At 35.7% G+C, this 16,578-nt stretch overlaps 1 protein-coding gene across 4 annotated transcripts in view; it reads left to right on the top strand.

Moving 5' to 3' along the window:
- The first annotated feature begins 570 nt into the window (after positions 1-570).
- The window catches only part of LOC117219180 (uncharacterized), a 31,059-nt gene continuing 15,051 nt past the window's right edge, over positions 571-16,578 (top strand). For 2 of the 4 annotated variants that reach the window (XM_076525342.1, XM_076525341.1), the window contains exons 1-4: positions 571-723; positions 2,548-2,632; positions 11,617-11,748; positions 14,945-15,037. In XM_076525342.1, coding sequence (XP_076381457.1) covers positions 2,551-2,632; positions 11,617-11,748; positions 14,945-15,037 — 307 coding nt within the window. In that variant the 5' untranslated portion in view covers positions 571-723; positions 2,548-2,550. Of the gene's footprint in view, positions 724-832; positions 1,167-2,547; positions 2,633-11,616; positions 11,749-14,944; positions 15,038-16,578 lie in introns of those variants that run through there. The other 2 variants (XM_076525344.1, XM_076525343.1) reach the window with 2 other exon arrangements.

Genomic DNA, 16,578 nt, shown 5'->3' with positions numbered 1-16,578 from the left:
AAACCCAATCCACTATGTCTCCGACTAAAAAAACCAACAGTACATCAAAAACGAATACAAATCCCAGTTCCATAATTGAATGTAAATAAAATATTCATCCATCAACCGCGATTTTACTTTTCATCTATAATAAAAGTTGCACGAGATGCGGCGAATGTATTCAAAAATCGATTCTTCCGAACTGTTACATCTCCCGCTATTATCCGAGCGGGTCGAAAAAATTGTTCAAACGATTCCTGTTAAAATTACACGATTCCGAACGATGTACAACGATTATCCAATAAAATACAATTCCACCCGTGGGTAGAGGAAATTTGAAATGTAACCCTACTTCTCTGTCTGGTTAAAATTGACGGTTGAAAAGGTGCCGGGAATTCGGCGGTCTGGCCGAAAATGAAAAGGCATCCTCCCGGCGGAAAAAGTGAAAAAAAAATAACGGGAAAAAAGACAAGATTTTTATTTTCATTTGAGGTCAGTAAAGCGATTATATGCACTCACCGCAGCGTTCAGCTTCCTTTTACGTCACGTTCGCGCCACATAGTTCTCGTTCTCGGTATAGTTCCCCACTCTTTCTTTCGTGCGCGCCTTCATTGTCTATCTCGCTCCGGTGCACGGCAACGTCAGGCCAGTAACGACACTGAATTTCACCAAGTGTTCAGTGTTCCGCTGGCTACGTGGTGGAGTAGTTGTTTCATTATAAAGCGAGCAACAATTTTTTTTTCGGTAAGTACCGCAGCTGTCATCGCGATTATTATTTCATTTTGTGGAAGCAACGTGCGACAACACGGACATAATCGTGCCAGATACGAGATAGAAAATAATACGTTGTCGGCCGCTGGCGACGAACGACGCAATTCTGTTGTATGTGCTGTTTGCCAAGGTCAATCGATTCGAGCATCACGTTTCCAATGCGATGATTCCGGACGGTTCTCTGTTAGCCATTTAAATGGACGAGTGCTCCAATGTAGCACGGGAACTGTTCTTGGGGAATTAGCGTGTCGCTTGTTGTGTTACTCAACGCGTTTGAGGTTAGGCGCACCTGCTTCAAGGATTGGGCGACAGTGAGGTTAGACGGTGCGAGTGAGACAAGGACGAATCCGGGGAAAGGAATTTGGCGGTCGAATTTGAATTTCGGAGCGGTGCTTGGACCTTGATACAGCGTATCAGTTGGTGTTAATTTAAATAAACGATTCTCGAAAGCACTTCGAGAGCTATCGATGCTTTTGTATAACTCAATTTCGTTACCTTTCTTTTGAATTGCTTCTTTCCTTGCAATTTTGTCAATACCTCTATAGCTATTACCGTCATTATTGTATTTATACTTTGACAGGTATTGAGTGTTAGTTTATAGACAATTTTAAAAAGTACTTCGCGATCTTTCTTCATTTTTGTATAATTCAATTTCGTTACTAATTTTTAGACTGCTATTCTTCCTTGTAATTTTGATAATTTCTCTACAGCTGTTTTTGTAATTATTATATTTATACTTTGGCACAGTGTAGTATTTTGTGTTAATTGAAATAAATGAGTTTAAGCAGTAATTTGTTAGCTGTCTTCGATTTTGTGTTAATCAATGTTGTTATTAGTCATCACATTTCTATTTTCCTTGTGATTTTGTCAATTTCGTTACACAGCTATTTTGGTTATTGTAACGATTATAATTGTTTATGTTACGTGCATCTCCAAAGTGAAAAATTGTAGCATTGTTCAGTTTTATTATAATTGCACTTCTTTATGTGATCCTTCCTCCAAAACGAAAATTTATTACATTTAATATGTTATTTGAAATTCATTGAAAATTCGAAATAACGTTTAATATTTGTTTCTATTATTTATACTTCGTATCGAAATCCGGCTACATTAAATGTTCAACATACGAGTCGATATTAAATGTTTTCCGATTTGATAATATGCCTTTTGTACATTTACGAAAGTACACACTGTATTTGTGCATTATGATTTTCGTTAAATGTGATGTTTTACTTGTTGTTTTTGGAATATAAATTTAGTAATTGCAGTTTATTTGTGGCGATCTAGAGTTTGTGGATGCTGCGGTTGTATTGACTTTTTGATGTTTACTTGCGCATTATCAATACTCTTCTTTATCGTTATGCAAATATTTTCATTCCTGATCTGTGCAGACATTTATTAAAAGCGATTTATTCCCCTCGGCCTGAATTGGTTATTAGATATTATGTTATTGTACCGGTATTTTTTTATTCGACACATCCACTCCATTCTCGTTACTTAAATATTATGCATATCATTCGCATAGTACAACTGCAAATATTTTCAAATTCGCTCCGAATTGTTATCGCTTCATAATTGCTTTACACGAGAAGCCGATAGCAATAACACAGTATGTTATTACTAATAACTTATTAGTAATGTTTCTGGTAGTTATTAATATCGATTAATATGTATAAAGCGCAACATCGATTATTCAGGAGTTTTGAAAATAGTCTTTGTGGTCGAGAAAGATTAATCAAATTTAATGGAAATATATACATATCATTTGTTATTAAGTGAATAATTTCTCTGTTTCAGAAAATGTTTTCCAGTTCAACGCTGGGTGCCCTGTTGGGGGTGATGATTACTATTTCTTCTATACCAAATGCGTCGTCTTACACCAGTAAGTAAATTGTTAATATTTTTCAATTTTTATATCCATATCTATATTTATTCGTTTTTGTTATCCCCATCTATTCAGTATTTCGTTCGTTCATTTCCTTGTTCTTTTATAAAGACAGAAGCATTGTCTTAAATCATAAATAGGCTTATTTAATTACGAACTCATGCCAGAATAAACTGATTTAGTAATCAATGATCTGTAACAGATGTAAAAAAATATTGTATTTCATTTATATATTTCTTCCATTCGTCATTCATTTTCTTTTCATTTATTCATTCACTCATACATTCCTTTCTCATGAAGAAGAACTATTATTTTAATTCATATACGAAATATCTTATTTAAAATCAGGAGTTCAGAAAACAGTGATAAATTTGATTAAACTACTCCAAAAATTCAATCGATTTTGAATGGAATTTTTTATACAGTAGTATACAAGCAGATATAAATAAGTACAATATCGAAAATTTCCGACCATAGCAATACAGTTCGGTTTCAAGAGTAAAATTCCTGGTCAATATAATTTTATCGACCTTGTCATAAATGCTGCTTCATCCTCTTCCGCTTCCTAATCCTGTTGAACAAGGAAGAGGAAACCACTGGAGAAACCGACAGATATGGGATCAGTATCGTGCAATGTCAAATATCACTTGAAAACGTTTCCTTGTGACACGACTGCACTTCTTGTCTTCCGTTTATGTCTTCCTCAAAAATGAAAACTCCACCTTCAACTGCTCCAAGATGTATTAAATTTTCTTTAAATTTCACACAATTTGTCATTCACAATTTCATTGTTCGATTTATCATTTGTTCTAGCCAGTGCACATTCTTGTAGCACATTCTTTTTCTTTTACAATGAACAATTTCTTCCTCCGCGGAATATTATTAGCAATAAATTCACGTTTACAAAAAGTAGGTAAATTAACGAAGAATAAAACTGAAATATTATAAATATAAAAACTAAAATAAGTAACTAATAAAATAAAATAAAAGTAAAATATGTAAACTAAAATATTATATAAATTTATCATTAAAATAAGTTACAATTGTATCACTAAAGTACAATATTAATTGTAATTAATCTTGCATCTGAAAAATTGATGCATAACGCTGAACAGATATTCCTCAATGCATTATGCTCCCTCGTGAAATTTCTGCGATAGGGTTGAATATACACGGCGGCGTTAATTTCCTTCTTTGTGCCGGTCGCCGTATTTTTTCACGTAAGAATTGTGCTGGAGCATCAGGGGTTTTACGTAATCAAGCATCGTTTGTTTGAAGGCCGCGTACAGAGACATCTTTTTTTCAGACGTATTCAAACTCGCTTTAACGGCAGAGGAATCTCGTTAATCGCTTCCACCGAGTTAACAATTATTGCTCCACCCTTTTCGTGCTATCATGCGATTTATACGCCGGGTTTGCGCAACACCAATAAAACTGCCCGTCTCCGTTTTTGTTTCGGTTTTATGCGCCGTGAATCTTCCGCGTGCTTTTTGTCTACGGGTAATTGTTTTAAGTTCAATACCTGTGATTTATCCAGCCGGTTATAAAACTCGAAATTCCAACCGGAATAATTCAAATTATTTCGTATGCATGATTATGACCATCGCCAGATTCACGCTAGCAAGCCTTCAATTTTGCCTTTGAGACAGTTCATTGGTTATATTTATTACAATAGGGCTCCTTATTTTATATATGTATCTTATTTATTTCGTCTAAATCGAAACAAATTTGATTATAATTATATATAATTATATTGCATTTTGATTATAATTATAGTAAATCAAATAATTATGATCAGTTTATTATAATGAATTATTAGAAAATAAACAATATTGAAAAGGAATTTAAATAGTTTGTAAATTTTGTTCACAATCATTTCAATTAGAATTAAGAATTTGAGAAAATAAAGAGATAAAAAAATTAAGAACTTTTTTCTTAATTTCATTGTAATGTTAAAAGGGGGGGGGTAATTTTTCAATTTTTATTTAATATTGACATAGCATTACTTTATTACGAATGAAATAGTGTCCATATTTATAAAATATACTGAATAAAAACACAACAATTTTAGTTTCATTTCGTGATAACTCCTCGCATAGAGTTGCGCTTAATTAAACTGTCTGCACACGCATGTTTCTTTGAAAATAAATCGTGAAACAAACGGTTAAATTGAACGATAGAATTTGGCGAGAATAAAGCAAAATTTTTAGGGAATTTTTCCTCGATATTGGCGATGATCGGTGATACCTGGAAATGATCGTTTTCAGATAAAGCGTCCCGGTTTAATAATATGATCTAGGCGCATCTGTTAGCTCGGTGTAAATTTGATGGCGTTAATGCGATATAAAAGATTAGAGGAAGTTCGCTGGCGTGAATTAGTTGGCTTGGACCCCTTCCGTCGGAATCGTATTAAGTTTCCACACATCGGCTTTAATCTTGATCCTAATTAGCTTTTGTGAGGGGAACAGGGGTGCTCCGTTGATCGCGAAAAAGCCCTTTCAAATGCAATCAAAACTTTGGCCGAATAATTATTGGAGGTTGTACGGGTTACTGTATCGAGTTTCAAAAACTTCGTACTCGCTCGTGTGCAAATTATAAATGTACTGGCGGGCTCCTGCTTGAATGAAATATGATGGAAATTGAATATGCTAATTACGGCATATTTAAAGTGCTTCGTCGTCTTTTTAATGGTTCTGTTTTTTACTGGATAGATCTAGACATTTGTGCGAAATAAAAATATTTCTGCATCGGTTGCAAGAAGCATTTCATCGACTGAAAATAATATCGAGATCTTTGCATTTTTCTTTTATTTATCCAGAATTTTAAATACTTTTGGGAAAATGGAAAACAATTGGCAATTAATACTTCGAATCTTAAAAATAATTGTAATCTTATGTTCTGTAGATATTGTTATAGAATATTCATGAGAATAGATTACGACGGAAAATCTATTTGCTATTAATCACTCATTTTTATCATATAAGCATAAAATGCATGGTCTATTAATCATTCTTCAAGTCAGTGTATTGAAAGATGAATTAAAAATGTTGAAAAGTGTACACTTGATCTGCGGAAATATGTACGCAAATTTTCACAGTTTGTTAAAATATTACGTTCAGCGACGAACGAGGTTATACGGCTCGAAACGGATTATTAAATGCAAATTTGTTTTGTACTAATATGCATAACTAGCATTTGCACGATATCCAAGAAATCGTATTATCTCGGTAACGCAGGTAACGAGAGAATGTATCTTGATTACAGGTTAATTAAAATTACGTAACTCGTGCAATTCTCACAGTGCCACAATCGTTACTTAGCATAAACAAAGTACTAATATTCCAGGTCCTTTTATTTGTTGTTTCACTTACGCGTTATATATCGTTTCGTTTCTTTCAATAAATCTTATTTAATTCGATATAATTACCACGAAATTATGGAATCGAAATCGTGGTGTGTTTGAGTAATTGCATGCAATTAATTGCTTGACCTTAATTATGACAGCTAAATCAATATGGGCGCAAAATGTTACGATCGTAATGGCGTTTAGACTTAACAATTGTATTAACAATAAATAACGATATTGTGTTTTTAATCGATAAATAGAATCTGCAACGTAGAAGTTAATTGGTGGATTGCGAATTTTATGGATTTTTAATATAAATGGGTGCGTGAAATTTTAAATAATAAAAGTATTAAAAGAATTTAAGGTTATTTAATTATTTAATTATTTTTAACTCACTGAAACTATTAAAAAGAATTATTAAAAGAAGAAAGAAAGTTTTATTTGTGAACAGTTTTTGTTGCAACTGATCTACAATCTACTAAATAGCATTAGAGTTATAAGTTCTTTTGGGGACACAGTGCATTTCTTTTTCACTTGATTTAAAATTGTATTGAACTGTCTTTTCTTAATTTAGTATGCAAATGCGACAATTTCTTTTTAGGCGCTTTTTATTCGTTCAATCATATCGAATTACAAATTACATATTCTAGTTGATAGCTTCGATACTACTTTTTCACCACATTTTATACTTCTTTTGTATCACATATTTTTGTTTTCACTTCTCCGTCGCATTGGAACTGATCAATCTACTTGTAGACAGTTGCATCTTCGCGACTGCATATGGGATTATCTAGAAAGTTTTCTTGTCTCCGTTCAAATGTAATATTTCCATTTTGAAACTCTAAAACATGTCAAAATACAGTCAGACAAATCCAGCATTACACAGACAGTGCATTGCAAATAATAATGCATATTTCCTGAATTAGGCTCCGGCAACCTATGACGCGAGTCACTAAGTGGCACATTTGATAATTTAGCAATTATATTTGTCTTTATAATAATTGGAATTAGAATTTGGAAGTTTTATGTTTGAAGTTTAAAATCGTATTGTAATTATTTTCACGATAAAACTTATCTTATTATTGACTAAAAGATTGTTTTCAAATTAATATACCACTGACTCGATACGTCTTCTTAATACTTTCTTCTTGGTTGCTTTTAACCTGCAGCCAAATCAGGTTGCCGTCGCATGGTATAAATATTAATTTCACATGATTTGAATGACATTCTTCAAAAATGCATTCGAAGAAAAAAATTACGAATGTCGAGCGAATGATCAAAATTTATTGTATTGTTCTTTTTATTCTTTTTATTCTGCCCTTTAGCACCTATGGAATGTCGTATATTACAAATTCTCATTATTAGTCCACACAATGGGGGAGCATTGTACGCATGAACGGCTCCGACAAAATTTTCATCGCGTAAATATGTAAATCTGTTTATGTCACATAGGCATCGCTGGATATTTGGACACCCTTTGTACACGGCTTCACGCTAGATTAACCCTGGCCGATTGTTCTCACCTTTTGTTGTCCCCGTATAGGATGAATCTAAAAGAGCTGTTCAGGAGGGAATCATTAGAGACTAGCTTTTAATATACCTTCTTCGTATTCACACCCTTTTCTGCCTTCTTTGCAAGGCCTTCCCCAGTCGTGGGTGGTTATGGGTAACACGATGATGGGCGTTAACTCAGCGACTGCTCCATATCTCTCTCTCTCTCTCTCTCTCTCTCTCTCTCTCTCTCACTCACTCACTCACTCACGCGATCTCTCTCTCTCTCTCTCTCTCACACACACTCACTCACTCACTCACGCGATCTCTCTCTCTCTCTCTCTCTCTCTCACTCACTCACTCACTCACGTGATCTCTCTCTCTCTCTCTCTCTCTCTCTCTCTCTCTGTCATTCCCTCTCGCGCTCTCTTACTCTCCCTGTCTCTCCCTTCTTGACTCTCCTTGCGACCTTCTCCTTCTCCTACTGGTTAGATAATTGAGAATCGATGGGGTTATATGGGGATGACACTGCGGTGCTCGAATAGAATTACGATTAGCGGCGTTACAGCGATGGGAGGATAACGCCAGCTAAATGCACAATAGATGCATCCAGTCCGGTGTAAGAAGACTTCATTCTCACCGATACTAAATCGTTATTTAACTGGGTCGTTATCTCAAAAATAGTTGCAGAAAGAACTACTGAAATTGTCCCCTTAATACATCGACGGCCGCGACAAAAGCCGAAAGAAATGACGTAAAATTAAAAAGTATTTCATACAATTCAATTAAAATTACAGAGCAAAGTTATGTGACATCAATTATTTTTTCAATAGTTTCACCTCTTGCGAATCTTAATAAAATTAAGAGATTATAATCGATTACCGTAACAATTACCTATCAAATAATAGATTTTAAATTATTGTCATACTATTTATTAATAATATAAGTAATGCAGTCTCCTGCTTTACGAATAAGTAAATATCAAGAGAACGCACTTTTCATTTCAACTTTATAAAAAAACGGAATAACATTCGTATATCTATCACTAGAAACGTCCGTCACGAGTCAGACTCGTCGATGTTCGACAATTAACAATCTTTTAAAACGGCGTGGGAAAATCTGGTTTTATTAATAGAAGCTAAGCAAGCCTTCGATCATATCATGAGTAGCATCCATTGGCAACGTTGACATCCGAGCTGTAATTCGAGTAACATGCAGATCATTAGTTGAGGTCGAGTATCGTATCCAGTAGTTAATAGAGTTACATTTCACTCGCTAAACAACAGGTTCATGTATATCAGTTACATTAGGCTCGGCTGCCGCCGTGACACTGTCTGACATTTTGCTGGACCCTGCGTGGGCGAGGGTTCTTCAGTTAATGTCACCGGAATGTAAACATATTTACCGCGTCCAACAGTTTTACCTTGCCGGGTCGATTAGCCATGTCTGTGCACTCGTGATTAGAAGTATGTACAAGTAGAATACCAATAATCCGGCACACACAGTAATTCGGAAAACCCGATAACCCGGCGCGCGTAGGCTTTTCTTCAGTCACTTGTCCGTTGTTGCCGCAAACACGAGACCACCAGCTTATTCCACTTTACACAGAGTCGTGTGCATAATTATAGACTCAGAGTTACTTTCACATTGTTACCAACATCTAAGCGAAAATTTAACAAAACGTCATATTTGCATATTTTTCTTTTACATTCTTTTTAATTTATGTATATTTAAAGAATAGCTTAACGAAATATCATATTTGTATATTTCTGTATTAGAAATAATATAAATATGCTATTTGGTTAAGTTTTCGTTCAGATATCAGATTTATCAAACACGGGCAAAATCTTAAATCGTTTGATCATAGATTTAGTCTCATTGTTAGTCCCAGTTCACATTTGAAAGAATACTTTTGTCATGGTGCACTAAAATATCTTCAAAGCCTGGTTCATCTGAAGCTTCTACATTAATAAAACGGAAACATGTAATTTTTAAATTGGATACAAAATTGAAGATTAAAAACCGATTAGAAATAGACGATAGAAAGAAACCATCACGTGCACGAATTTAATATAAATTTAATAATGAATCTTCGCCCACAATCAAGTGATTTTTTAAAATAAACAATCGATTTCTACGAAGCAGATCATACGGGCATTATTTTAAAAAACTTAAATTATATCGCGTGTTCAATGCATACATTATTCTGCTGAATAAATTGCATTGTACAGTTGTAATCGGTTTTCAATTGTTTTCATCGTTTCAACCTGATTACAAATGTAGCCCCAATAATCCAGAATATTTGATGATCCGGCAATGCTGAAGTCCCAAGCACGCCGGTTAATTGAAATTTTACTGTATCAGGGCATCCTGTGTACACGAAGAAAGTGCGATACTACTTAACGACTGCATACTTTGCACTACATTCACTCTCTCGTGCTCGTAGCTTCGTGTACTCTACAGAACTTTGACAGTTTCTCCGCGCAGTACTTGAGCGTCACATGTTCGAACCTCGCTATCAAGTGCTTTCGGGTTGCCGTTCTGGTAAAACATTGCCTTAACATTGCAATTAACTTGTTTATTATATTTGACGTCACGTGCAATTCGTGCGATCAACTTTTTAGCTTGCTCGCAGGCGTTTGACTCTTCTGCGGCACAGACTCTAGTGAAAAATGAAGCAATATCTCATTCCTGTGCTCGCTCTAGAACTCGAGGACAAAACGCAGATTTGTTCAACCGAGGACACAACGGGGAAGAAAATTCGAATATTCCAGACATTTTTCACGATAATCGATCAACACGAGTCGACTTATTTTTACAGCTCCTCTTGTTAGTTTCATCCTGTCCTTATAGTTCATCTGTGGGCACAGGATACGTCCAAAGGTTATACTTAATATTACACAATTTATAACGTGATCATGGCGGTGTGCCTTTTCTTTTAAAAGCTTCGACGACGTCGTACAATAGTTCATCAGCACACACACTTGTTGTACCAAAATCCTCGTTCAAATGAAGGTTGCCTTAATTACACACAGCTTCGATTTAATTAAACTGCTAAACTTCAGCGGCTGAAGGCAAAAATTCTTCAGTTACTAATTCTTATAAACATAATAATTGCGATCAGATGCATAAATGGACGGTTCAGAAGCCAACCAGCGTAAGTCCAGTTTACTTTTAAAATGAGTTACGCATGATCACGGTAAATCGATTTCTTCATAAATAAACAATAAAATAGCAGCATTTATATTGACCACGGAATAACTAAAAAAAAATTGTCCGGGGGGCTATTTTTTCCCTAAAAAAACATTGACATTTTTCTGTTGTTTCTCTTCTGGTCAAGTTCACCTGTATGTGATCTGAAAATAAAAATTGTGCTTTGCATTGTCAGTGGCATTATTTTGTTACAATTAATTCGCAAACTTCTCATTTGTCGCAATTTAATGGTTAACAGACTTATATACTGTGCCGTGCGTATAATTAATCCTAGTAATATTTTTCGAAGATAGTTCACGCGAAAAGTTGCAACAGTTCGTGGATCTACGTTGTAAATTAGTATCATCGATGAATGCTAGTTAGGTACTGAAATTCCTCGACGCATCCGTCACTTGTGTCAGAGATTCGCTCAACGGATTTAAGTATTCACGAGGAATTCGAAGCTTGTTTGTGTGCGCGATCGATTACGCTAACCGGCACGCATAACAACCGCGACATTTGAGAAAACGTTTCGGTGGACCGTGGCCCGGGCGTTCTCCGCCGTTCCTAATGCGGCCGGGAAATATGGCACCGTTTTATCGCGGCTGTATAAAGTGCGGGAACAGTAACGGCGCACAAAAGTCCGGCAAACTGTGGACCGCGGCGCGGCGTGTTCCGGAACTCCGGTATAAAACCGCGATCGTGTAAATATTGAACGCGGCCACTTTACCGAAGCCACGCGTCGTCCCGTTATAGTTGTCCGTGTCCGATCCGGATTAAGGTATCCGAATGATCGAGCGCGAAGCCACCGAGCTCCGGTATAAATTCCATTTATGACACGCGCCTCTACGGTGGCGAAGTTTTAATGAACCGTATCCAATCGCGGGATCATGGCTCGGAACTTTCGCCACTAAACGTGAACTCAAAACGAATTACTGCTCTCTGCTCGCAGAATACGGAAGGACATGCAAGGACATCGGCTGCAGGAGGGACGAGGTATGCGTGATGGCCGAAGATCCCTGCTCGATCTACCAGCGGGATAACTGCGGTCGTTATCCGACTTGCACGAAAACTCATCCAGGCGGTAAGAATGCAGTTGACCTAGCCGTAAATACCTTTTTCATACACGCCGATCGAGAATGAACACGGGGATCGATCCTACGGCGACCCTTCGTTAACACTCTCGCGATCAATCGCGTGTATTTTTATATCCCGGCTCGGCGGATGACGCGATCACCCGCCGCTTTTTATAGTCGAAATCGACGACCAATGACGCCGGCGATGCTTGCTTTTACTTACGCCGATGTCTCCTTTTACGTACGATGACGCGACGGTGTCGTCTTTTTACCTATAATGGCCGTCGCGTCCTTTCGTTTAAACCTGGAAACTGATGACGCCCGTCGAAGACGAGACGATGATGACGTGCTGATACGTCATCTGCCTCTCGTAACGGAGAACCGATGACATGGTATACCGCGTCTCTGCGTGGTCTAATAATTATAGCTGGTGAACTACAGATTCCGGTGTCGTCAACTTCGGGATCGCGAAACGGTGACGCTTTGTGTCCGCTTCGGGGTTCTAATTTTATTAACGTCTATAGACGAGACGCGTGATTAACACTGTTTTTCGAACAGAACCGTTTTTGCACTCGAAACTCATTTTTTTGTAGATCGGGTTCATCTCTTCGCAAATAGGATTAATAATTTTATGGTTTTACCCATCTTTGTGCACGTCAAATTCACTTTTATGCAAATTAACTTCTCCTTGTTTGCAAATAAAATCAGCCCTTTCGCAGATCAAAATTGTCCGCACTTAATTCGAAAATATAATATGAATTTATATGCATATTTATGAAACATCGTGAATTTCATTTCAAATGATTAATCTTCGATATTTATTTGTAAAATACCACGCAATGTATAAATTTGATATGAATTTTGTGTGAAATAATTAATCTTCATTAATCTTCTATAATTATTTCCGAAGTGTCATTCAATTTTTTAATTTAACATGAATTTTATTACAAATAATTAATCTTCATTAATCTTCCATATTTATTCACAATTTTGTGAATGAAGTTTTCAAATTTAATATGTGAATTTTATTACAAATTATTCATCTTCATCAATCTCCAAATATTATTTCCAAAATTTCATTCAATTCTGAAATTTAATATGAATTTTTTGTGAATATTTTGTTTGTTTGAAGTTCTTTGGATACTAATTACCGCGGAAGGATTCATAGTCCAGTTTCTTGTGAACTTTTACTTTTCATAATTACCAACCGAAATGACGTATTAGTCGGCTGTAATTAATTATACATATAGCGATTGGACCATTGTATTTTGCGAACGTTGCTTTTAGTGTATAAATTATTGATTGCTCGACTGCCCTTCAATCAATTACGAGCTTATTGAATGTTAAATCGGTGTGTAATAGTTAACGACTAACCGCATATGAAATTATGTGCTTTTTGATCGATAATGTCAATAAATAACATATTAACGTTTAGGCGAACGTGAAATACAATGCGTTAATCGTCGTCTTTGATTGTGACGCGGTGGTTACCACGAAATAGCGCGATTTATGACACGAAATTAGGAACTTAATAATAAATATTGCCGGTTGACGATTTTACCGTGGTAATTTAATGAAATCACTGATTGAGGTAATTTACGTTCTGTGCTACTTTCATAAATTATGCATGCAACGTTTCGACTCTTTTTGATTAATATCATTTATCTGTGAAATATATTGTGTCGAGAAGCCACAGAATACATTATACATAACAATAATAATAATAATAATAATAATAATAATAATAATAATAATAATATTTGTTTCCAACCTTAAGCATTAGAATGGTTGCTGTTTCTGTTACGTTTTTACTTTTGCATTTGGTGCATATTCAGACGTTAATTGCAACTTCCATTAGACTACAGACTTTATGTAGTTATGCAAAAAATAAATGTACGCAAGATGGAAGAGTAAAAATATTAGAACATTTTATTTGTTAATTACTAAAATTGTTAAGGTGAGAAAGAAGTCAATCTTCGCGTGGTCCATGTTTCTTATAATCAAAGAATAAAATTATGATTTTGCATAAAGATTCACAGTATAGTAGAAATAATTGTAGCTGCATGGATTTAACATTGTAGCTAATTAAGAGGCGTTTTAATTACTGTGCTGTATTTGAAGGATGCTTATATTGTTTTTATCGATGATCTCAAAAGAAATTATTAAGTTATCTTACACGAGACAGTTTTTGCTTTTTCGCGAACAAAATTTTTATAAATCTTGTAGAATCGACTAAAATGTTCACAGTTATTTGACTTCTTTTTTAACTGAAAAATATATTTTTTTGTTTATTCACGTCTGCACGCGATAGTGCGTTTTGATGCAGTATTCCATAATGCACGCTGTTCTATGATTCATGAAACATTGCCTGCATAACTTACAAAAATAGCACTCGTACAACATTTGCATCAACGTGTCCTTGTTGAGATTTAATTTCTCAACATTCATCGGACATAGTCCAGGTTTCATTTATGGCAATCAGGCTGGCCTCGACGCCTCCTTAACACTTGCTCCTGAAAGTTGCCTGTACTTAAAATCGTGTAGATTTAATTTTTATATTCTGTAAATTCTTGCTATATCAAAAAAGCCTGTTGACATTAGAAGTGTGAAAGTATTCGTATCTTTTATTACTAGGCTGCGGATTTTTATGCAAAGTAAATAAAAAATAAAAAATTGTAAAAATATTTGGAAATCGTTAATGAAGATACTTTTGTTTATCAATTGAAGTAGTATTTTCTTAAGATGTACTGGAAATAATAATTAGAAGTAGTATTTCACGTTTCTAAATTTGTATGAATTATTTAAAATTCTATTTCTTTCGTTTAACATTTATGAGAGAAAATAAACCTATAGAAAAAAACAGCACAAACACATACAATTTTAAAAAGAACAAGCTTTATCGTATATTTTTTTTAATTACCCAACGTAACTGGAACATGTAACATTTGTTTGCTTTTAACAATGCACAATTTCATGGAAATAATACTCAAGTGGTTCGTTTCACGTACAATCAAAAATCAATAAAAAATCACTTAAGTATTTCAACTGGGGTTTCACATTTAATACAGAAATAAATTACTGTTTCGAACGAAGCATATACATTTACCCAGATCCGGTTAAAGTACAGCAAATGGTTAAATAACGAAACCTATCCTGTTCGCAAGAGACGTTTTAACGTAAACGCGTGATTCGTGTGATTCGCAGAGGCCAACTGCGCGAGCACCGTCTGCGGGGAGAACGAATACTGCAGAACCGAGGACGGCGTGCCGAAATGCGTGAAGAAGTCGACCGCGATCGGTGAGTCTTTTTAGCACGCTCTGTTTGTCAGTATCAAATCCGTTGATTGTGCATGCACGGGGCCCGAACTCCATGGAAATCGAAGGGCATGGCCGAGTGTCGACGAGCGAAATGCGTAAAACTAAATCATATGGGCGCAGAGAGGCCTACAATAGCGACGGGAACCATTGTACAACGAGCCGAATACTATGTATATTGGCTCGCGAATATTATATTATCTCGTGAATATTATATTAACTCGTGAATATTGTATTAACTCGTGAATACTATATTAACTCGCGAATGCTATATTCCGTCCGATGCATTAGAGCCTCGAAGTATTCGGGACTGAATCGCGCGATAATTTACAACGTTCGGAGCCTGCGCGACCGGGATTCAATCATTTTCTAATTACATGTGCTCACAACAACCGTGCACGTATAATACGTGCCGGAATCGTTTCGAAATCAGAGTCGGCTAATTGAATTTTAAGCTATTGTACGCCTCCGCGCGGAAAGCTCCGCGCTTTGCTTCCTGCTGTTTTAATTATTTCCTCGTTTTTACGAATCTGCTCATCGTAAATTGCTCGCGGAACGTTTCTTTTTCGGAAAATTATGCTGTCGAGTGGAAAGGGATCTTTTCGTCACACTCTTCCGAGCTATCTACTGTTGGCGTATCAAACGGTTAAACGGGATTCCTGCGGTCACAATAGGCTCTGCGGCATTGAAGAAGCCTGAAAATCACGTTGAACGCGAATTACGCCGATACGTGCGCGCTTTATTGAAATTTCCGGTGCACTTGATCTTGTGAAATCGGGGATTCCGGCTGCGTGTCTCGTTCTCGGCAGATTTTCTTCCTGGATATTTACTACGATTTGATCAGATTTAATAGGATTATTGTTGTCGTTGTTATACTAATGAATTGTTATTTATTTGCTGCTGATTTTCATTTGATCTACTACTCACTTTTCGACGATAGGCTAACTTCTCGAAATTTGTACATGTATCTCTCTACTAGAAAGTAAATTTAGTAATTTTTAAATAAAAAAATTTAGTAATCAGGTTTTTTTGTAATTTGAATCGATCTACATTAATGGGAATTTTTATGGTGAAGCTACGTTCAACAACATTTTATCGAACTGATGCTCAACGTTTATAGAAATCATTCGGAAACGAACGAGCATAATTTCCAGTCTCGTATTTTGCCATAAACTAGATTTCCTTTTCCGGTACCTTAAGATCTGGCATCGTGGAGCCGATCAATAAAACTCGATACTTCGCACTATTGACCAGGAATTTAATTTGTATGTTGGGTTTATGGATTAAATAATCTAATTGCTGAATTAGAAAGGAGGATGAAATGTATCGATTGAGGAATTCAATATTCTGTGGCTGGAATTCAGTATTCTGGAAAATATATTTGGTGCTTGTTAAAACTTTGCAAAATGTCACAGTATTGTTAACAAATTTTTCAATTGTTGTTATCAATTTTTTAAGGTATATTACCTTTTCTTCAATCCAGATTTCTCGTCTGACGAAGTAAGAGAAAGTTTAGGTGTTTCT

This window comes from Megalopta genalis, chromosome 11 (assembly GCF_051020955.1).
Source record: "Megalopta genalis isolate 19385.01 chromosome 11, iyMegGena1_principal, whole genome shotgun sequence".
NCBI classification, from domain to species: Eukaryota; Metazoa; Arthropoda; class Insecta; order Hymenoptera; family Halictidae; genus Megalopta; species Megalopta genalis.
This window is presented reverse-complemented; position numbering and strand designations above follow the sequence as displayed.